We start from the raw sequence: 23,481 nt of genomic DNA, 5'->3' as shown, positions 1-23,481 counted from the left end.
GCCAGCCAGGGTCTGTGTGACGTGGAGAAACAGAATGGAAAGATGCTACAAACCATCAGCAGGATTTAATCAATAGCTTGGAAGAAGACAGGCCAGCCAGAATCCAGATGTACAGGCGGTTTCAGACTCAGAAATCAAACCAGGCTCTTTTGAAATAAACCGAATCAGACATGTTCCCCCAGAGGGAGGCAGCAGCTGTCCCTACACAGAGCCCCAGTTGGACAGGACAGTAAGAGGCGCTGTAGGGATTTGACTGGCACCAGTGTGGCCTCTGGGGGCAACTGAGGATTCATTTGCAGGTTCGTTAAAGGTGTCTATTTCAGCAGAAAACGGTGGCCGTTTGCGGAGCTGGTGTCAAGCTCAGATGGAGGCGGGCAGGGCTGGCCATCTTAGATCACCCGGCGACTGCGGGACAGCAGGCGACCAGGCTTCTGGGCAGAGTGTTTTATTTCCCATAAAATCACTTGGTTGGTTTCCCAAGCAGCAAATACACCCAGCGTCTGAGTGTGACGGGAAATTGAGGCCTGGCCTCTTCAGGGGATCAAAGATTCCCGGACATATCTACCAAAAGGAAGGATCCTGTCCAAATCTCTCTTTGGACATTACATGCTACTAACCTAACTTCCCTGGCAACCTCTATCAGAAAAGGACTCTTCTCTTCCTGCCCTCAGACTGCTGGGTTGGGTTGCTGTGCACCTCGTTTCACCCCAGAGCTGGCTGCACCACATGCGATCCCAGCAGCACACTCTGGTGGATGCTCAGCTGCCCCAAAGTGCCGCTGGGTTTCTAGGGCGCCTGGCCTTGGAGCAGGAATTCAGCCTCACAGCCTCTGCATCATCCCCCTTTACAGCGCGAGAAAGTGAGGCACAAGAAGGGGAAATGACTTGTCCAAGGCCACAGAGAGCGAGAGGCAGAGCTGGGTGTAGAACCCAGGAGCCCTGGCTGCCCCCGACCCTGCACTGCACACCTACAACACTGGCTAAGGCCCAGGCGACTGAGAGCTGGGAAAGAACATGTTCCCCAGGGGAACACAGTTTTGCTGGGGAGGGCTGAGGACTCCCCCCCCTTCTTAGCCTGGGCTCCTTTCCCAGCTGTGGGGCCAGACCCCTCCCCTCAAGCTAGGGCAAGCAGGGGGGAGGGAGAATCCGCACTGGGGAGATTGGGCTAGTGTCTGAGAAACTGGAGGGGGAGCGGTCTCCATCTAGACCGTACAGATTCTTTCTGCAGCGATACGGCCTTCCCTGTCCATCTGCGCACTCGAGCCCTCGCCAGGCTCGCAACCTCTCGATCTTCGCAACCTCCTTTCCTCTGGCCTCGCCACGTGCCATCTCCCTGCTTGTCTCCCGTCAATGATCCCGTCCCCAGCCTGGCACTTGAAGCACGGAGCCCCTCTGCCAGCTTTCCCTTCTCTAGCACAGCGGCTCTCAACCTTTCCAGACTCCCGGCCCCCTGTCAGGAGGCTGATTTGTCCTGTGGACACCAAGTTTCACCTCACTTCAAAACTGCTTGCTTACAAAATCAGACACAGAAACATAAAAGTGTAACAGCCACTTACTGACAAATCACTGACTTTCTCCTTTTTACCACAGAATTATAAAATAAATCCAGTGGAACATGCACACTGTCCTTCCATTGCAGGGTACAGTACACAGAGCAAGTCATGGTCTGTATGAAATGTTAGTTTGTACTGACGTCACCAGTGCTTTTTATGTAGCCTGTTGTAAAACTAGGCGAATATCCAGAGAGTTGCTGTCCCCCCAGCAGACCTCTGCGTACGTCCAGGGTATGCATACCCATTCTGTGCTTGTACAGTGCCTAGCGCACTGGGCCTCTGCTCCACCACTGGGCCATCTGGGGACTATGGTGACACAGAGAATAAACAGCCACAGTAACAACACTCAGATGACCCAGGCATGGGGCAGGAGGGATTTCCCCTCTCTGGGGGAGGAGCTAGGGGGCAGGGCTACTGAGGGACAGAGTTTGCTCTACCGGATGCAGTCAGGACTCCTGGGTTCTATTCCTGGATCAGGGTGAGCCACTCCCTTGCTCAGTGCCTCAGTTTCCCCATCTGTACAAAGGGGATGACTACACCGACCTGCCTGAGAGGCCACATGGAGAAGGGGCTCTGTACAAAAACGCTGGGTGAGCGGCCCGGAGAGCTGCTTTCACTTTCCCAGCCGCAAGCCATTGGAAAGGCCTTTCCGCAGGGCAATGCATGGGAGCCCCGCAGCTCTGAGCTCTCCCTGCGGAGCAGCAGCTTCAGGAGAAAGCTCCTGCCCGGAACAGACTGAAGTTACAGCCATGAACGTGCAGCAGTCTCCCCGTCCCCGGCTGAAGTTTCTAGCCATGTCTGCAAATTACCGAAGCAGCGCACATGTATTTATACAAGGGGGCTTTGCTTCTGCCATGATCATCTTCCTGCTGTTGCTACACAGCCACTCAGTTCCCACTTCTCCGGGGCACATGCATGCCTGCAGCCAAACACACACACGCAGTACATCCTCGTAGCCCTCCCCAGGAAGTATTCCAGTGCCTGGTCCCTTTGCTGTCAGCAGGAGAGTCGCGAGTTTGGAACCAGCCAATCAGTTCCATGACCCAAGCAGATCCCGCGTGGATGAGTGTCACAGGGGAACCTCGACAGACTAGACAGGCTGCCCCAGCTGCGATCGCTAGGCCTGGCGAGCTGGCACAGTGGTTGCAGGGTGCATGTTGGGATAAGGAGAGGAGCCAAGTGTTTGACCAGGAGTGTTTGGCCTTTTGTCATGTCATAAAACCACCTGCTTATTGAGGGGAAGGGGAACGTCCACGCTCCTGTGGGCAGGTGGGTGAAGGAGAGCAGGCGCAACAGAACACGGCACAGACCTCCAGTGGCGGCTGCTGCTACTCTGCCTGCGGGTCTGCGTAGGGGAGACAGCACGGTGTCTAGGCAGACAGCGGCGCCCGGGGAATGGCTGCCTGCTTCCTCCTTCGGTCCAGGATGCAAAGCAGATTGCAACATACAGATCCCGCCACCCTGACATCTGTCGGACCCAACCAGACATGGCTTAAAAATGCTGCTGTTTATTAATCCAGTCTGTTCTGTAGAAAAGATCAAAAAGGGAAACAACCTGCACTGGTACAAGAATAAATTAAGTGTGACTGTGCGAGCCACACGCCAGGCTCACTCCTCCTGCGGAGAGAGAACAGTGGTTAGGCCAAGGAGGATCCCCTGGGGTCCAGAGTCTCCTTCCATAGACAGCATCCCAATGCCCTGCCAGCCAGGGGAGTGGGGTTCCAGATCTGTTACAGATGCAATGAGCAGGCTCACAAGACAGCAGAGCTGAATCCACCCTTCCTCTTTCTGGCTACACTGGCTATGCTGCGTGTCATCATGCAGGACGCCTGGGTCTGAGCACTGCACGGGATGGAGGCTGACAGGAAGCCTCCTCTCCATGCCGGCCCCAAGGCAGCTGACCGAAGGGATGGGATGGCTGCCTCAAAGGGGGCCGCACAAGAAGGCTGGCTGCACGGAGAGGTAGTGTTAGCTGCTCACGTGCAAGGGGAGAGGGGAAGTTCATAGAGAAAGAAGCAGCAGCTGAGAATAGAGGGCTGGGCACAAGCTCCCAAGCCAAACCCGCCTGGTGTCCTTAGGAAGGGGACTGACCCCACAGCATATCCCGAGTGGGGCTGGTTGGAAGGAGAAAGACGGGCTCCTCCCACTGAGAATACAAACCCCTCTTTTCCTACAGCACCCAGGGGTCCAGCTACACTCTGGGCGCTGCCACGTGGGGGACCCAGTTACCCAGTTCCCTCCTGCGGTGCAGGCGAGATGGACTCATGTTCCCCAGCTGTGCTGCAGCATTAGGCTTTGTACGGCTGGGACAGGGGTGTCCCTAATTTTGGCTCCTGTGTGAATGTCACATGGGGATTGGCAAGTGACTGGCAAATTGAGGTGCTCAGAGGAGGGACACTGAAAAAAGCCACAGGGTGCAGCGTGGGGCTTTTCAGGAGTCGAGGGGGGTAGAAACAGGGAATCAGTCTATGGTAGGGAAAAGGGGGTACCCTGGGGTGTATCCTGACCTTGTAGGGGCCTTCATCCTCGTTTTCATCTGTAACTTCCTTCTCCTGAAAGGAATAAGGAGATCATTGCATTCCAAGTCCCCAGGCATGGAAAACCTGCTCTTACGGACCCTCTTTCTCTCTGAAACAGGCTCCCTGCCCAGCTCTGCTGCCTTGGCTTTTGACCAGTGAATACTTAGAAACGCTATCAAAATCAGCCCCCCATTCTTGTGGAATCTGTGCCAGCCTGGCAGAGCTCCCCAGAACAGGCAGCGCACCGGTAAATGGGACAGTGCAGGCAGTCAGAAATCAGCTTCTCCATAGAAGCGCAGTTGACACTGTACTTTCCTGGGGGGGGAGCCAGTACTGGAGGATTTCGTGAATAACTGCAGTTCAGTGACAATGGTGTGAACAACGCAGCGCCAGGCTCACTTCCATCAAACCTACACTCAGCTAAGTGACTGTCAGAGGATCGGGGTCCCCTGCAATGAAATGAAAGCAAAGGCAAACAGACCATTAGCCTGCAACAGCAGTCTGTTCCTTGGGCTCTCCCTGCCCTGCTGGGTGAATGCCATGTTCTCAGACAGGACAGCTGATATAAATGTCACAGGTCTAAGACATGTGGCAGGACTGGTAGGTAGGGAAATCACCTCTGACTTTTAACTGAGTCCACATGATTTGGAATCAGCAAGTCCCTTATCACAGGGACCTGGCAGAGCAGAGCTGCACCTCCATTTGGTCTCCTCACAACATGTGATGTGCTGTGTCATTCCCCCGCCCACGGGCCTCCTAGACACCAGTTCCAGGATGCAGCACCATGGTCAGAGAGCCACCCCTCCATCCCTTTGGCAGACCTTGTCTCTGTGCTACCTGGCCTTTCGACAGCTTGTCTGCCCGCTCCTTCCTCCTGATCTCTGCTTCGATGATCTCGAAGAACTCCTTCTGGACTCTGGCCAGCAGCTCCTCAGGCTTCTTCTCCTCCGTCTCCACCTTCACGTCCTCCTCCTTGCCCTCGGCCTTGGTGCGCTCCTTCAGACGCATCTCCCGGTGCCGGGCCTCCAGGATCTTCTCTCGCTTTGTCTCTCGCTCAAACATCTGAGAGGCACAAGGTGCAGAGAGGGCTAGGGCTCAGGGACCTGGGCCCCCAGTAATAGGGCTGTGGGAAGGAATCCTGGGCCCTGAACTAAAGCAGAGCCCCTAGGAACCCATGCGGTTAGCCCCTACAGCGCGGCCAGCTGCTCCCCTCCTGCCCCACAGCAGGCCTCACTGCTCTGTGCACACATTAGCCATGCTCTCAGCATTCCTGCAATCCCCCTCCATCCAGGGATCAGCCACAGGTCTCCTTCACATAGCACGGGGCATGGAGTCCCCGCGAGTGGGCTCTCTGGTGCTTAGGTCCCTGCTGCGAAGCAGTTACACAGGTGTGACGAACTGGGAATGTTCTTAATGTTTTCTCTGAATACTGTATTGGTGCCTCAGTGTCCCCATGGCAGTTCTAAAGTATCTGGCAGAGCAAAGGGCCAGTGCACCTAAATGCCTGACACTCTGTCTCCTAGCAACTGATGGCCTGGGACCCTCCTCTGCAAAGGTGCCAGCTGAAGGTGTTGGAGACAAAGGGATCAGGTGACCTCCTGGCCCGGGAAAGGGGCTGGGAGGGGTTGTTAGTCTGGAGCTGGCTGGGGTCAAGGGTGGAGGGCAGACCTGGGGGTCTGGCTCACTGCTCCCCAGAATGGACCCAGCCGAGGGGTCCGGTTCGCTGTATCTACAAGCTCTGTTTTAGACCCTGTTCCTGTCATCGAATAAACCTCTGTGTTACTGGCTGGCTGAGAGTCACGTCTGATTGCAAAGTGGGGGTGCAGGACCCAGTGGCTTCCCCAGGACCCCGCTGGGGTGGACTCGCTGGGGAAGCGCACGGAGGGGCAGAGGATGCTGAATGCTCCAAGGAGAGACCCAGGAGGTGAAGCTGTGTGAGCTTCTTGCCCTGAACAAGTCTGCTCCAAGGTAGAGGAGGCTCCCCAAAGTCCTGCCTGGCTTGGTGGGGAGCAGTTCCGGAGCATCGCCCGGTGACTCCGTGACAACAGGGCGAGTGCGTCCTGGCGGATTAGGGTGCCTCGGGATGAGCTCCAGGGCTTAAAAGATAGGCACCTCACCCTACTCCATGGGCCGTGACGAGGAGTTGCCACAGCGGCTGGGGGTGCTGGAAAAATCAGGTCACTTACTTAGGAACCCAAGTGTTTCCCCTGGTGCCCACCACCAGGAGTGGGGGAGTGAGTCTTTGTCTTAAAACTCCTCCACACACCAGGGAAATGGAGAGTGCCAGCCCCGCACAGCGCAGAGGCGGAAGGCTGGAGAACACAAGGGGCCACATCCCTGGTGTTAGTGAGACCTGGAATGCCACCAGAGTGCCCCCTTTCTGAAGGATGGGCCCAGGATTGCCTACCTCTGTACCCCTCCTGACACTACACAGAGAGACCCTGTGGGAAGCCTGGACTACACCCACCGCTGCACCGGTTTAACGGCAGGTTTGATTTGAAACCCATTTCAGTTAAACTGGTGCAACATTGTGTGTGGATGCTATTACCCAGGTTAGCTACACCTGGGGGCAAAATGAAACCCACAGAACCAGACTTAAACAGATATAAGTGCATTCACACAGGACTTTGCACTGATTTAACTAAATCTGGTTTTAATCCAATTGAAGTTAAACAGGGCAGCTTCTGTGTATAGACAACCTGGGTGCCTCAGAGCACGTACTCCCAAACCGCTAACGACCATCCATGCCAGCCGCTTGCATCGCACCAGTTCCTACTGGCAAACTTTATGAGGGAGATTGGAAGCGTCCGGGTTCAAAGCAGACCTTGAGCTCACCTATGGCAGCTACCGCAGCCAGGCCCACGCTGCCACTTGCAGCATAAGAGACACTCACCGCCGTGGCTAGGTTCTTCTCGTTCCTCTGCAGGGTACAGAGCCCGGAAGAGACCTCCAGCAGGGTCACTGTGCCCAGCTTAGAGCCGCAGCCAATGAAACGCCCGTTGTCCTGCAGACGCAGACTGAAGAGAGGCTCATCACAGACCTGGGGAGGAAGGACCATTTGGGGAGTTTACTGCTTAGGTGCTGCCCATCACCAGAGAGTCAGGGCACCTGTGTCAGGGCAGGCTGGCCACACGGCTCAGCATGTCAGGACTGACTGACACAAGTGCCTCAGGCACTATCATTTATACTCACTGCAGCTGGTTTTTAAAAGATGTTTTCGCTTACGTATGACATGGCCTAAATGGGGGAGGAGGGAGGCCTGGCTCCTGCAGACTGGAACGCCACGTGGCACCCAGATACTACGATGATAGGCACACTGGAAACACGGACATAGTAAAAGCTTGGTGGGAACAATTCTTTCCTCCAGGTTTGGGCAGCCCAAACAGTGAGATGCTGGTGAGTGCCCGTGTGTGCACCAGAGCTTACGCCGGCCACTTTATTTTCCGCATGGCCGGGCCGGCCAGGATGCGTTTGCTAGCTTGCTCCTGCTGCAGAGCTCTACACAAGCAACTCAGATCACTGCCTGGGTGCAGCCTCCCACCGGCCTCGGGAGAGGTCTGCGAAGCACCTACCACACCCCTGCAATGGCTTAGATCCCCGCAGCTCCCACCCAGCGGGCGAGGAGGAGACACAACGGGAAAAGAAGACGTGTTTCTGACCCAACCTTCACGCTGAGGGAGGGGTTGTTCTGTTTGAAGAGGAAGTCCCAGACATCAAGGGTCCCGTCCATTTTGGTTGTGAAGAAGACAGCTGGCCGGATGGTGCTCCAGCACCCGTCTGTTAGGTAGGCCATGTGGTACCTGCCAACAAATCCAGCAGCTCTCCGAACTCATTCACACCATTTGGTGCTGAAGAATCCACATTACAGAGCTATGCTACATTGGAGTAACTGCCACATTCCCCGAGTGCGTAGCATTGCTGTGCTAGATATGCTAGGCAGCTGCCTCTCATATATACGGGGGCTGAGACATATAGCTGGATACAGAGTGAATCCAGGTCCCTTCACTCCTGTTCTGCTTCTGTCTTCATTACCTAGCTCTGCAGGGGGAAATCGAAAGAAACCTAATCATCGGGGGAGGAACAATTTCCTGCCACCACCACTTGCAGGGGCAGCAGGCGGGATTTCCAAAGCCCAGTGATTCAGGCACTGAAGTGCCATTAAAATTAACTGAGAATTGTATTCCTCTGTCACTGAGATACTCCTGAAACCCCATCCTGGCCTATAAATCAGGGATAGAAACAGTAAGTGCAAAATAAAACCCATCACCTACTTGGTCCACATGATGGACGATTCCTTGCAGTCCTCAGACCAGATCCGAGCAGTCCAGTCCCCGACTGTCAGGAAGTTCTTGGGGAAGAAAGGGTTCCTTGCCAGGGCATAGATGGGGCCATGGTGCCCACTGTATGTGCCAACTATCTTTTCAGCGGGTGTCTTGGCCTTGCGGTTACAGGTGATCACCACGCCTTGTTCCGTCCCCACCATGAACTTGGTCGGCTGTGGTCAGAAACACAGTGGAAAGCAACTGTCACTGGGTGTGGGGATGCTCTTCCAGCAGGAGAGGATCTCCCACGTGAAGGGCAGGTCCCAGCAAGGGGTTTGTTCTCCTCTAGATGAGCGGAGGGCGAGGGTGTAGTTGGATCCAAGTAATGCCCGTAGGAGTTATGCAGGCAAACTTTCTTCAACGTGCATCAAGAGGAGAAGTGAAGCCGGCACTGAAAACTGGGAGATGTACTATTAACTAGAGCGCTGTTGGCGAGATCCACAGTTCTAAGAAAAGCCCAACTCTGGCTTCCCGAAGCTGGCAAAAGTAGTGTGGAATCCGCTGACGATCAAGTGACTGCCTAGAATACTGGCATTTCCCTGGACGTGCACAAGTTATTTTTTTTGCCTGCACTTCATGTACTGTGTATATAAACTGAGGTTACATTTCTTGATGGCTTGCTGGAGAGATGGAGTCTCATCCAACAGGCCTTCCCCATCCCTACATTGTCATATACAGCTCGGCTCCTTTGTCTTCAGGGCTACACTTAAACCAAAGGCACTTCCACAGGGCTGAGGTTTGCTCTGCAGAGCCAGCGCCAAAGCAGCCCCCCAACTCTCAGCCCCTGCTGGCCTCATTGCTTTGTAAACATCCCAATGTTTGTGCACAGAGCAGGATACATACCAGCTGCAGCCCCTCACCAGCTCTGAGCAACCCTGCATTCTCAGCGATTACAGCACTGCTTGGCTGCCCATGCAGAGATAAAGATGCTTATCATGGCTAGGCCCCTGCTGGCTCTGGAGATTAGAGATCCCTTAGAGTCTACATCTGATTATTCCTGTCTCGGCAGCATCCAACTGCAGGGATAGCCGGGAAAGGGAAGCCAAACCGCAACACTGGATAATTTACCCTTACTAATGGAGAACCCAGCAGGCTGCCCAGGGAAGAGCCCTACATATGCTGCAAAAACTCTACTTTAGCAACAAACAACAATCTCACACCATTATCACCCCAGTCTTCTAACAGAGACCTTTAGTTGCATGCCAAGATTAGGAGAAAATCAATAAATTCCTGGTTTGTTAAGTCTGGTTCCATGAAGGAAATCCATGCTGTGCACAGAGATTACCACCTGCGGCATTCAAGATGCTTTATGGCACTGGCCAGCCTCGCTCTGAAATTCAAGCAGATTTGTACACAACCCATGTGGGCCCACATCCTGCTCTCAGCATGGCAGATGTAAATCCAGAGTAACCCCATGGAAGTCAGTGGAGTTACTCTGAATGCAGACAGATGTGGTGCATGGTAATGAAGCATGTGAAGGGTGTGGAAGCTCAGGAAATCAACATGTTTGAGAAATATAAACCAGTGTGTAGAGAACCTGGTTTGCCTGCTGTACCCTACAGAATGCCAGGACCGTATGAGATGTCATACTAACTGGGCCTACAAACGTACCCAATGCGATGCTGGCAGGCCAGGTGCGAGCTCATGCCAAGGTCCCCGTTCTCAGTTAAACACTGACACTGGCTCAACAGGGTTCGTATTGTTAAAACAGGGATGAGAGTTTTACAAATGCATTTAATGTTTAGACTTTATTGAATGCGCTTGTGACTTGCAGCCGGCATTAAGCTCACTTATAGCATCTGCGTCCCATATTGTAAAATAATATTTGAGGGGTTGTATTGTGAACCTCTTGTGACTGTGTCAATCACCAGACAGGAGAGACATATTAATTAGTTTCAGAGTAGCAGCCGTGTTAGTTTGTATCCGCAAAAAGAATAGGGGTACTTGTGGCACCTTAGAGACTAACACATTCATTTGAGCATAAGCTTCGTGGGCTACAGGTCACTTCTTCAAATCCATTAATTAGTGTGACAGGTTGATCTTCAACAGAAGGTGTCATGCCCTTCCCAACAGGAAAAGTCCATCAATATTAGATGGACTATCGTGGGATGCTGCAGCTAGAATTTCCCTACATACTGTCAGGAAGAGGACAAAAGACTTTTGCTGTTATTCTGCCTCCTCCACAGGAAGATGAGCCATGGCTTGGACCCCACCCATCAGCTGAGCTTTGCAACCAAAAGAGCAGGTGAAGAAGAGAATAAAACCCCTAATGAAGAGGAACTGATTATCTCTGTGCTGCTTGAGACTCTGGGGAGGCAAGTTTTTCTAGGCATAAGCAAGAGATCCCCAGCCGCGTAGACTGAGTTAGCCCTAAACAACACATAGAGCTTGCTTATTATAGAAGCTTCTATTATCTTTTGAAACTTAAGATTGTAATTCATTTGTGTTTTTATGTTTACCTGCTTTCACCATGTAAATAACCCATTAGTTTCCTCTTCTGAGTTAATAAATCTTTAGATAGTTTACTATAGGATTGGCTACAAGCGTTGTCTTTAGTGTGAGATCTAAGATGCACCTGACCTGGGGGAAGTGACTGGTCCTTTGGGGCTGGGAGTAACCTGACTACTGCTGTGATTCTTGGTGTAAGGGACCATCTATCACAAAGGCCGGCTGACTTGGGTGGTGAGACAGATCGGCGTATCTAAGAGAACTGTCTGTGACTCCGTGTTATGGCTGTTATAGTGCCTGAGGAGTTTGCACTTGGTAATTGGTTGGTGAACAATAAGGGGTTCGTGCCCTGGTTCCTAATAGTCTGCCCTGAAATTGGTACTCACACTCTTCAGTCCCTGCAGAGAGGTTATACCCTACATGTGAGCTCAGCCGTCGGAAGTGTGTGAAGGTTCGTAAGATGTCCCAATAACCTATAATAACAAGTGTTGATGGGGAAAGGTGCAGAGGCAGACAGACAGACTGAATCAGTCTAAACACAAAGGCCTCCTGATATAGCTCAAGGACTGTTATAAGATCACGCTGAGTAAATGAGAAAAGCGTGGGAACCAGAAATCAGTGAACCACAACCGATGCGTCGGAAACTAGGCCTAACTGGTGGACAAAATAATGGAGGATGGGCTATTCTGCCCATCACAGCCTTTTGGGGTCCTTGAAGAAAGACTTTGGGAGAAAAACTGTCTGCTGGAGTGAGCTTCACCATCACGGCTACCATCCCCACCGCCTCTTGGGACTACCTTAATTCTAATCCTGAGAAATGTCCTGGCCAGAGTGGGGCAGAGAGAGGGACCCAGCTGATGCTGCCACCTCCCCCTGGCTGAACCCCAAACACCATCTGGGGTGTGTGTGTGTATCTCTCTCTCCCCACACCTCCATGTGTCCTTTTCCTTCCCTGCCTTATTTCTTCTCTTTCCGATCTCTCTCTTTCCTTCTGTGTAAGAAGAGTCTGGCTTAGCCATTCCAAGACTGTACATTTTACAACACTGCTGACAGCCTCTGACCAAAATAGCAGCTAAACAAAATACCCTAAACAGCTCCATGCTGGTAAAAGTTTGCCAGAACTTGGGGTGGCTGATAAGACCATGTTCTGTGCTTGTGTTTGTCCAGCAGCGAGACTCAACATCAGAGACAGAAGCTGCATTTTCTATCTCTGCTGTTCTTTTCTCGCCCCCTTTTCCGGGCGTCTGTCATGTTTTGTCTAATAAAGAAAACAGGACTGAACTTTAACTTAAACAACCACGACAATGCCAGCTCCAGCCCAGCTCCACTCACGTATTCTCTTTTCCCCCAAAAGAACAATTATTACCACCTTTAATGCCATCTCAGTGCCTGTCAAACAAGGGGGTTTCCCTTCAAAGACTCTCCAGCTACGGGAAAGGGAACAAGAGCTGTTTTAAAATGAAAGCCTCACTTAACACTTTACATTTCAAAGGCTTTCGCTGTTGCCCTTCTTTTCTGTCTCTTTAATAAAAGGTTAAAAGTTTTCCTAACCATGCGTTTACCAGAGTACTAAGTAAGCAAATGCCTCTGTATACCAAACCCCAGACCTCATTTAACACTGGTTAATGTCACACAGTAATTGTGGCCCTTTTATTCCACCTACATTAATACAACAGACATGTAAGTTCCCTCCTCCCCATCCCCTTGGCCATAACCCAAGCCGGTGCCTAAGGATTCCACCACTGGGTACTTCTGCCCTGAAGCGTTGCATCCTGGCCACCATGCTTCTGGCCTAGGAGTACTGCACGAGCCTGCTAAGCTCCGCTCAGCACCTTGGGACACCTGGGGTCTTTGGAACAATAGCTACCACAGGACACTGCCTCCAACTTGATCTCTGGGGGGAAGGACAGCAAGCAGCACTCACCATGGTTGGTTCAAACTCCAGCGCGATGGCTCCTAAAGCGTTCTCCAAGACTCCTTTCCTGCTGATGTCCATCACCAGTGTCTCCGTGGGTTCGGTCAGCTTACGAATATCCCACCACAGGACCTGGTGGAGGGGATGGGAGACATCAGAGTGGCTCGCTCTCATAATCCCCAGTTTTTTTTTCTCGTATACAGATGCTGGCACTTTTACTACCCAGCATCAGGTAGCAGCTGGTCTTGAATCAAACTCATGAATGACTGGACCTGCAATGGCAGGGCACACGTACACCCACACTTCCTCTCTGTGGGAGGGGGGCAGTAGAGTGTCCTGGAGCAAACTAATTCTCTTCCGAGCAGAAACTGTCAGTGCTACCAAGTCAGACGTGGCCGTTGGTGATGCCAGGTGCTGGCTGTGCAGAGACCACAGACCACCTTTTCTCTTGGCCTTTACCTGCCCATCGGTAGAGGCGGAGAAACACTCTGTGCCGGTTTTGGATTGAAGCCAGATCATACCATACACGGGGTCCCTGTGGCTGAATTCTATGGTGGAAAGCTCCACCGGCTGTCCTCCTTTCCTGGTGTCCCAGTAAGCTGTGAAGGAGGAGGAGACCATCAGCTGTGTCATATACCCTGCCCCGCTCCACTGGTTGCAGCTCCCTGAGAGGACCTGGCAATTAACCATTCCCCCTAGTGTTTTGGTTCTGCTCCACCTGGCTCCCACGAGTTGTTTCTCTTCTCGGTGCTTGCTAACGGGATGAAGCGAACGGGGAGTTTGTCTTTCTTTGGCTATCACTTCAGCAGTGCCGCAGTGATGCCAGGAATAAGGAGAAGGGTTTGCAGTTACCTGGCACTTATGTTGTGCATTTCATTGCAAAAGAGCCATTAAACCAGCCACTGATTTGGGCCTCACCTACACTGGGGTTTTTAGCTGCCAATATAGTAATACACTGACCTAGCAAAACTGTTGCAACTCCTAGTGTGGACGGGCTGAATAAAGACTAAACTGTGGGTTCCCCAGGGCAGCCTGAAGCTGGAGTGAGCAAGTCACTGATGCAGCTACACCAGCAACCAAAAACTCCAGTGTAGGAAAGTCCAAGTGTCCCAACTGCCCTTGGAGAGGCAGGGGATGACCACTATCCCCAGTAGAGATGTATGCAGTGGTGCTGGTGCTACTCCAGCTGGGGGTCTGGGTGCTTGGCCCTTCAAATTCAGGCCCCAAGGTCACATAGCAGGCTGGCGTCAAACCACTGCCCAGCCTGTAACTCACGCACCCTCTAACGGCTCTGCAGGAGCACAAATCAGCAGAGGTCCTTGTGATGAACTAGGAATGTTCTTAATGTTTTCTATGAATACCTTGTTGGTGCCTCAGTGTCCCCATGGCAGTTCTTAAGTATGTGGCAGAGCAAAGGCCAGTGCACCTAAATGCCTGACACTCTGTCTCCTAGCAACTGATGGCCTGGGCCCCTCCTCTGCAAAGGTGCCAACTGACGGTGTTGGAGACAAAGGGATCAGGTGACCTCGTGGCAAGGGAAAGGAGCTGAGCAGAGAGGAGGGGCTGGAGGGGGTTGTTAGTCGGGAGCTGGCTGGGGTCGAGGAGTGAAGTGCAGATGTGGGGGGTCTGGCTCACTGCCCCCCAGAATGGACCCAGCCGAGGGGTCCGGTTCGCTGAATCTACAAGCTCTGTTTTAGACCCTGTTCCTGTCATCAAATAAACCTCTGTGTTACTGTCTGGCTGAGAGTCACGTCTGACTGCAAAGTGGGGGTGCAGGACCCTGTGGCTTCTCTAGGACCCCGCTGGGATGGGCTCACTGTGGGAAGGGCACAGAGGGGCAAAGGATGCTGAATGCTCCAAGGAGAGACCCAGGACGTGAAGCCGTGAGAGCTTCTTGCCCTGAACAAGTCTGCTCCAAGGGAGAGGAGGTTCCCCAAAGTCCTGCCTGGCTTAGTGGGGAGCAGTTCCAGAGCATCGCCCGGTGACTCCGTGACAGTCCTGCATAAACAATGGGTATTATATACACACATCTCTGCATCAGGCAGATGCTGCTGAGGAGAATCCCTAGCACAGCATAAAGGCAGCTCCCATTTTGGGTGTAAATGATTCCCCAGCCCTGCTTTTGCCAGGGTTGGGTGTCTGGGTTGATCCTCTGCGGACGTGGCAGAGTGGCACTCGCTTGCTCTTCCTTGGTTATAATTAACCAATTGAATGTGACAGCGTGTGCTCTGCTGGGCCGTCAGCTGCATGCCTGGGGAGCCCTGGGAAGGATGAGGTGAAATTGACTCTCTCTTCCATCACCTAGGGAGCGCATGATAATGTCCTTCTAATGCATGCCCTGCCAGATCAGACTGCAGCTGCAAAGGGCAGCGAAAACAGAAAAATGAGCGTGATTAAATTGAAAGGCTTGTGTGGCTGAATAAATAATAGACTCTTACATGGATCTGGCAAAGGGGGAGCCCCTTTTAATGTTTAAAACAAGGGAACAAAACTTATTTTACAAATGAAATGAAGGCAATTATTCAGAGCTTTTCTCATGCTGCCGTTCACTTCCTGAGGCACATCAGCAGGGAAGCGAGCAATAGCAGGTAAGCCTACCCACCAGCAGCTACCCGAGACACAGTGTTCTGCACAGCACGCGGGCTCAACAACAGCAGCCTCCTGTCCTCAACTCTAGCCTGCTTGATGACATGGTGTATCTACAGCCATGCAGCTAGGAAGGACGCTCTGGTTAGCAAAGACATGCCAGGGCATCGCCAGAGAGAGCATTTGTGCTGGCGACGGTAGCTATTTGAACACTACAGAGCAGAGTCATCCCAGGGCGAGGGCGAGGAAGGTTCCCCCACTGACGTCAATGGGATGCAGCTGGGCTACTGTTGACAATAAATAAAATGTTTATGGGTGTTGGTGGACTCAGTCCTGTCCACATCTCTCTCACACACCCCTCCCGTCCCCACTGCGCTGACTCCAGCAGGCGAGAGGCAGTAAGGACACGCGCACACGGGCAGGTTGGATGGACACAGAGACCCACCGGCCCATTCTACATAATGGGACTCAGTCACACTGGTGCCAGGCAGTGTGTGTAGAAGGCACAGGAAGCTCTTACTGACACTGTTTGGGCTGCACCAGTTGTACGGACAAGCCTGAGCCTCCAGTTCCCAGGGACTGCTGATTTCACTAGCACTGAAGTTACTTAGTAATTCAGAACATTCCACCAGCTACATCCATGTCTGTTTCCCATCTGGAAAATGCCTGACACGCTTTGAGGGATAAACAAATGCAATGGCCACCATTTTTAAAGTGGTTGTTCTAGGAAATAACACAGCCTCCTTGTCCAGGGCGACCCACCTCCACCACTGTCAGAACGGGCTTCGCCTGGATCACTATCACATCACGGTGAATTATCTAGCCACACAGCCTGCACGGCCACCACCTGCTGCCTAATCGTGTGTTCCAATTCAGTATTCCAGGCCTTAGAGTGAATGACACTAAGGAGTCTTTATGCAGATTATCACTGGAGCAAGGCTAGCGCAGAATTAAAATTAAGCAATTCCCCCAGTAGTGTTGCTTTATATAAAATCCATGTCCCTTACCGATCTGTCCATTATAGCATCCTCCAACCAGGATGTGAGAGTCTTTGGGGTTGTATTCCAGGCTCACAAGCGGGGATGATGGCCTGAGAACCAGGTCTGGTTTGTTGGGATTTTCTACCGGGAAGGGACAAAACAGAGAAAAGTAAAGTTTGAATGAAGCCCAGAAGGAAAACAACATTTCCAACTAATTCAGCTCAGGAATGATGGACACTAGCCAGTGACCTCCAGAACCCACGTCTTTCCAGCATCTTGCCCAGCATCAATGCTAGCGAGAAGCAGGATAGAAACCGTTACTGCAATGTACTAATCCGGAGTAGTCTCTAGCACCTATGCAGCACTCTTCACCTGAAATCACTTTACAAGTATTCTCTCCATTGTACAGGTGGAAGTAGAGAGAGGAAGTGACTTGCCCAAGGTATCACAACAGCCAGGAAGAGAACCCAGGAGTCCTGACTTCCAGTTCTGGGCCTGAAGTAGACGAGCAATTCCTCTCTCTGCCTCAGATAAAAATGCACCTCATAATGTCCCCCCAAAACAGACTATTAGCCATGCCACGTCTTGGGGCAGAAACAGGAGGAGTGTTGCATTGAATGCTCGCTTACTGCCTGCATTCGGCAGGACTCTTCTCCCATTTAGCACCTTGCTTCTAAAGGGGAAAAAAAAGCAGATGGGACCATTACTGAGGAGCTCCAAGCTGCTGGGAATGCAAGTCACTAGACAGACAGCTGGGAGAAGAAGGAAGGTATCCAGCTTCCTTATCTGTCAGATTGTGGTTGCAGCCCCCTGTGGCTGTGAAAGGTCTATTCACATGTGAAAGGATGGGGGGAAGGAAGAGGTGTCCATTCCTCAGACTCCACTGCCACCGCCCGGTTTGCTTGTCATCCTTTTGTTTTTCAGTGGTGGACTGAGTCCTGCTTCCAACATCCTCATCAATCTCAGCCCCCCCACCCCCAATCCCGACTGCACTGAAGTTCTTTACACCTGGGAAGTTCCTCAGCAAGGCGATTTTCCCAACCCAGGGCTTGTGTTGCTTCTTGTTTTTTAACAGAATAGGCAATTACGCTACTTCAACAATCCAGCATGTCTGGAAAATGTAATTGAGCTCATTGGAAAAAGCGAGAAGGGCTCTATGCTGGGAAGCCAGAGAGTCAGGGCTGGATTCCAATTAGGCCCTGAGGGTGCCAGCATTCTAGGGGCGCCTAAAAGTTAAAAGTGGCTTAAAAGTTAACACATTCAGCTCCCCTGAGGGCAGCTGGGCTCCTGGTGTGGGTTGGTGGTTGCCCAGCATGTGGGGCTGGAGCAGGGTGAGCATCCAAGTCAGCCCACCTGCGGGTGCTGTGAGCTGTGGCTGGGGGGATGGGGTGGCTGCTGAAGGTGCTGGCTGGGAGCGTCCCAGCCCCTTCCCAATCTCGGCCACCCTGCTGCCTCCGCCCCATGCCAGTGAGGGAGAGGGAGAGGGAGAGGGAGGAGCATGGCCAATGCCTCACTCGTTTACATGGGCAGAGCCGGAGCACTGCTTCTGTGCCAGGCTGTGGGAGGGACGGAAGACACCCGGGGACTGCTTGCCGTGGGGAGAGGTAAGGTCCCCCCCCTTGCACCATTTCTGGGGCAGGTGGGCTGCGCCCCAGCTCAGGCTGGGATCCGCATGTGTGGTGGAGGGTCTCGTGCCTTCCCAGGGAGGCTGTGTTTATATTTCTTTTTGTTTCATTTTTTATGACAAACACAAAGGTCAGCTGTAGGCAGTGGGGGTGCGGAAGACGCTGTGCCTAGTGGCACGTAAGGTGTGAATCTGGCCCTGCAGACAGTGGGTCTTTACAGGTTGTTTTCCATATTTTGGTCAGGTTTCAGATACCTTCAACCCCAATTCTCATTCCCCCATGTGTAAAACCGAAGTCAATGTCCCTTCTACTCTCCCAGGGGGGTGCTGTAAGGGTTAGGCCTTGTCTACACCACAAAGTTGCAGCGCTGGTGAGGGAGTTATAGCGCTGCAACTTAGGAGGTGTACACATCTGCAGGGCATCACCAGCACTGCAACTCCCTGTTTGCAGCGCTGGCCGTACACCCGTTGAAACTCGGGTGTAGAGGATCCAGCGCTGGTCATCAGGTGTAAACACTCACCAGCGTTTTTCTTGACCTCCGTGGAATAAACAGGTATCCCAGCAAACCAGAGGAGCCCTCTCTGGTAATCAAGCAGGTCTCCTTCCCCGCGGTTTGCAGGGGGGTTCGGGGAACGCGAGAGCAAACCGCGGGGAAGCAGGTCTCCTTCCCCGCGGTTTGTTCTCGCGTTCCCCGAACCCCCGTGCAAGCAGGTCTCCTCCTCAGCGGTTTGCTCCGGTGTTCCCCGAACCCCCCTGCAAGCAGGTCTCCTTCCCAGCGGTTTGCTCTGGTGTTCTCCGAACCCCCCTGCAAGCAGGTCTCCTTCCCCGCGGTTTGCAGGGGGGTTCGGGGAACGCGACAGCACACTGCGGGGAAGGAGATCTGCTTGCACGGGGGTTCAAAAAACACCGGAGCAAACCGCTGGGAAGGAGACCTGCTTGCACGGGGGTTCGGGGAACACCGGAGCAAACCACTGGGAAGGAGACCTGCTTGCAGCGGGGTTCGGGGAACACCGGAGCAAACCGCTGGGAAGGAGACCTGCTTGCACGGGGGTTAGGGGAACGCGAGAGCAAACCGCGGCGAAGCTGGTCTCCTTTCCCGGTTTGCTCTCGCGTTCCCCTAACCCCCCTTGAAGCCGCCCAACAGCGCTGCAGTGTGGCCACATCTAACACCACTTGCAGCGCTGGTTGCTGTAAGTGTGACCACTCTGCAGCGCTGGCCCTATACAGCTGTACTAATACAGCTGTAACAACCAGCGCTGCAAAATTGTAGATGTAGACATACCCTTAGTTAGTTAATACCGTCAGAGCACTTAACAGACATGAAGGACCATGTTAGTGGCAAGCATTACTAACTCTAGCATTTTGCCTTCTTACCAAGATCCCATATGTATGACTCATAGCTCATATCTCTGGAGCTTCGCTGGAACTCCAGGCTGGAATAAGCTACTGCCAGCTTTTTGCTTCCATCCGGGTGCCAGGAGAGATGCGTGGCGGTCCTTTTGATTAAATTTGGATCCCTTTTTGATAATAAAACAATGGCATTAACTTGCTAACAATTTTGTCATGCTCCAGGCTATGCAATAGTTGCCCACGGGAAGTGGCGGGAACCTCAATTATAACAGGTTAAAACCCTTGAATATTGATTACAGGTAACAATCCTGCACTGGGTTGTGACAGGAAGACCTAGATGAGCCGATAAACCTTTCCAGTTAGAAATTTATAGAAATTCAATTACATTCCAGGATCTAACTTTTAAAAGTTACTACACAGGCCCTAACACTGAAAAATATCTTTGAGAAACAAAAGAAGGAAGATTCCTTTGACACTGTGGTACAAAAGATATTAAAACTTGGGATACTCACTGAAGAGCCCCATAATACCCCAAGTCCACTAGATCCTCCCCATATGAACATTATTTGACTGTTTTTTGAAGGACATGTTAATTACTGCTCAGAACACAGGGAAGGAAAACCAGTCTGCTTTCAGTGATCAGAACAAATAATCCGAGCGAGGCGGGGCACTGAACTCTTGTAGTAATTGCCCATCCGAGAAGAATGATTTGGAAATACCCAAAGGAGTATCTACATTCATATATTACTTTCCAAGGATGAAATTGACAGGGTTGGTCTGAGTGCAGAGAGAGTTTGTCTCTGTCAGGAGAAAGGCTATACCTACAGCCTTCCATTCAAATAGCTGGGATGTCCTGCAGTGATGGCTGTTTCAGTTATACCTGCTCCTGTCAGCAGAAGCAGCTTAACAGCGCCGGCTTAACTGAGGTAGCCGCCTCAGCTGGCCCAGTGGTCAGTATGGACTGGAACAGAATAGTGAATGCTTAGCACACAGCTTAGCACCTCCTGACTGCCCATACCTGAACACATTGATGGTTTTTGCAGATGGAGGCTCATCTGCTACATCTGCTGTCTCCTCATCGTCAAAGTACTCCTCGTAGATATTGATCGCATTGTTCTGTTTGATGCAATGTTCCATCAGCTGTGAAGCAAGCCATGCAAATAAGCCGTGATGTGACATTTGGGAAAACTACTGGCTTGAGAGGGCAGGCAGCAAGCAGAGCATGATGGGAAAGGGAGCTTTAACACATACAGACAGGCAGAGGGGAGGAAAGCATGGGACAGTGGCCTTACACTGCCGAGCTGTATGATGGTGTTGACATAGTTCTCATCTTTCTCCACTTTTTTCCGGAAGCGAATGGTCTGCTCCATCTCCAGCGGGTTGACGTCTTTTGGCCACCCTCCTTCCAAGTGGTTAACCCCCTCGTTTTCCATCTCAAATCTCTCCGTGTTGACCTGAAGTGTTACACAAAGAGAGAGGGAAGCAAGATACAAAGATGATGGGCTTGGTTTTTAAATCTGCTCCGTGGGGTCTAGCATTTACTCCCTCACTGATTCCAGATCCAGCCAGTGCTCAGATTTCCCTGGCTTTGTAAGTGCTGCAAACCCTACCTGGATTCTCAAAACTCAGCCCTCTTTTCTCTGGCTCTTATGCCATCGCCAAGACTAGAGCCGGCAGTCAGAATAGAACAGGCTGTTCAGTTGCTGATGTACAAGGCAGACTAGAACCCTGCACACTCCTCTCCGCCTGCTCTGCTCCTGCAGGGCAAAGGGGAGTAAACCCTATTTTCATCAGTGCCATCAGCAGATCTGACTTGAACACACACACATGCAGATGCGGAGAAGCTGCCAGCATTACAGCCACTTTTCTGGCCATAACCAAGTGTTGAATTTATAGTCCCCTTTGTGGCTAACAATGGAATTATGAATAATCACTTCACCAAATGTCTGTAGTGCTCCCACACAACTTCCATCTACTGGAGTGCAGTGGGCATCATGTAGCATTACACCTTATTGTTTATACTGGGCAAATTACAAGGGAGGCACAGAGCTCATCTGGCAGTGTTAACAAATGGGACTAACAAAGTTGTTACTTTTATTACTCCTCACACAGGAGAAGAAGGGTTTCCAACTATGTGATTGCAAACAGGGGCCAGCATTGGAATGAAGAATTATTGGCTACTTCTCCACTGTTCAAACCCGAAGTAGCACCTCATATCTCACCCAAGTGGAGCAGATTGGCTTTGCAAAGGATCAGTCCGACTCTGGGAGCTCTTAAGAAATTATTCATGAATTGTTTTCTTTATTTACCATCACTGACTGCAGAGAAGTGAGAACCCCCCAACTGCCCCCTTTTTTCATGGAATCCCAGGTTTGCAACACACTAGTCTCTTCCCTGCTATGGCAGGGGTTCTCCTCGGAGGATCTCAAGCCATGCTACAGACATCCATGGAGCCTCACACCTGGTTTCCTGTGAGGTAGCTAAGATCAAATCCACTTTATATCTTAGCATCTTAGAGCTGCCAAGGTCACACAGTGAATCAGAACCAATAGAACCCTGTCTCCTGCTTTAACCACTAGACAAACTCAGAGCTCTTAACTGTCCTGCAGGAGACAGTAATGAAAACATTAGCTCCATCTTGTGAATTTTGGGATGGGTGAGAACCCTGAGATAATATCATTGCAAACTTCTCTGAATGCCGTACCATTATTACAGCAGCAGCACCACTGTATTTCTTCCAGAAGAGATCTTGATACCTATATCCTCCTCCTACAAACGTGGTCCCAGAAGATCGCCAGTTTATCACTGACTACGGGCACCTTGCATTGCTGAGCATAGCCAACTTTCAACTCCCTCAGTGACACATCTCTCTTATCCTGTCAGAGGGAGCCTTGCAAGTAAGTATTCATTAAAAGAGAGCTCTGTTTGCTCCCACTGTACCTCATGCTCCGACATATCACTGGCACACTGTATTGCAGCATCAATGGGGTCCCTCTCTATGAAGTTTTTGGCTAGGCTCGGGTCTGGCTGGATGTCCACGTTGGTCTCGGCCTGCCGGTCGGAGAAGTTGCATTGTCGGCCAAACTCACTGCGCTTCTTCACATACACGTAGACGATCTCCATGGTGCCTGCTGAGGAGAGGGAGAAGGAAACGTTGCACATTTGCACTGCTTCACACTTACCATTTCACTGCTGTATTGCACAGCAGATGCTTCATGGGGGACACAGGAAGATATAGTCCCTACCGCAAGGGATTACATTATGTGTTTAGAAATGATAAGAGAGTTTAAATTAGGGAACAATTCTGGACTGGATGATCCAGTGGGTCTTGCCTCTCTGATTTCTACTGATCTGTTTTGTAAGCGTAACCCTACTTTTTTACATGCAACAGGTTTTCCCACCATTTCCTTTGACCTATGATTGCACAGTCATGAGATGGGGGCCTTGGCCTTTAAAGAGCAACCTCTGGTCTACACTGTTTTTGTTCCCATTTAACTATTTCAGTTGGGTGGGAGCAGTTTTATTGTTAAAACCACATGCCCAGCATGGACGCAGTTATAGGAGTATAAAGGTGCCTTACGCTGGTACAGCTTGTTCCTCTAATCATTATTATAGGAGTATTTACAGGAATAAACTGAGGCAAGCACCTTTATGCTGGCAGAACCGTGTTCATGCTAGAGGGTCAGACCTCCTTAACGATACAATTTCAAACCAATACAGTTAAAGCAGTACAAACCTTGGCCCCAGGCGTGGCTCCCAGCAGAGCGAACCCAGGAGTCCCGGCTGCCGGCCCGGCTCTGCCCCCTTGGCCCCACGCGTGGCTCCCAGCCCTAGGACGTTGGCACCTGCGGGTCCCTGCTGTGCCAGGCGCTGCACGAGGAGCACCCCGCAGCAGGGGGCAGCCGCGCTGGGTAGGAGAAAGGGGGGCCGGGCTGAGCTGCAGGGCCCCTCCCTCACCCGGGGGGTGGAGCCCAAGGGGGGCCCCCGAGCTGCAGGGCCCCTCCCTCCCTCACCCGGGGGGGTGGAGCCCAAGGGGGGCCCCCTCCCTTACCCGGCGGGGGGCAGATCCGCTCCGGGCCCGGCTCTCTGCAGCCGCTGGGCAGCGTGTCCCCGTTGCCCAGCAACGCCCGCGGGGCCCGGAAGCGGAGCAGTCACGTGACGGGCCTAGCGCCGCCGCCATGTTG

The 23,481-nt window shown here is 52.1% G+C and overlaps 1 protein-coding gene across 3 annotated transcripts; it reads right to left on the bottom strand.

The window, feature by feature from the left end:
- Positions 1–1,536: 1,536 nt before the first annotated feature.
- On the bottom strand, positions 1,537–23,417 carry DNAI2 (dynein axonemal intermediate chain 2). Of its 3 annotated transcripts, none has more exons than XM_030534711.1 (14): positions 23,349–23,417; positions 22,238–22,428; positions 20,590–20,751; positions 20,316–20,437; positions 19,322–19,464; positions 16,350–16,463; positions 13,216–13,355; positions 12,766–12,888; positions 8,343–8,566; positions 7,736–7,871; positions 6,965–7,111; positions 4,909–5,133; positions 4,060–4,104; positions 1,537–3,169 (listed from the first exon to the last, which is right to left on the bottom strand). In XM_030534711.1, the coding sequence occupies exons 2-14, from the start codon at positions 22,418–22,420 to the stop codon at positions 3,161–3,163; spliced, it is 1,773 nt and encodes a 590-aa protein (XP_030390571.1). In that variant the 5' UTR covers positions 22,421–22,428; positions 23,349–23,417; the 3' UTR covers positions 1,537–3,160. The 3 variants fall into 3 exon arrangements, with proteins under 3 accessions (XP_030390571.1, XP_030390573.1, XP_030390572.1); XM_030534713.1 differs by having other exon boundaries at positions 22,238–22,425; positions 23,349–23,371; XM_030534712.1 differs by lacking the exon at positions 23,349–23,417 and adding an exon at positions 23,034–23,269.
- Between the last annotated feature and the right edge of the window lie 64 nt (positions 23,418–23,481).

The sequence above is a fragment of the Gopherus evgoodei genome, chromosome 15 (genome assembly GCF_007399415.2).
Source record: "Gopherus evgoodei ecotype Sinaloan lineage chromosome 15, rGopEvg1_v1.p, whole genome shotgun sequence".
Classification (NCBI taxonomy): Eukaryota; Metazoa; Chordata; order Testudines; family Testudinidae; genus Gopherus; species Gopherus evgoodei.
This window is presented reverse-complemented; position numbering and strand designations above follow the sequence as displayed.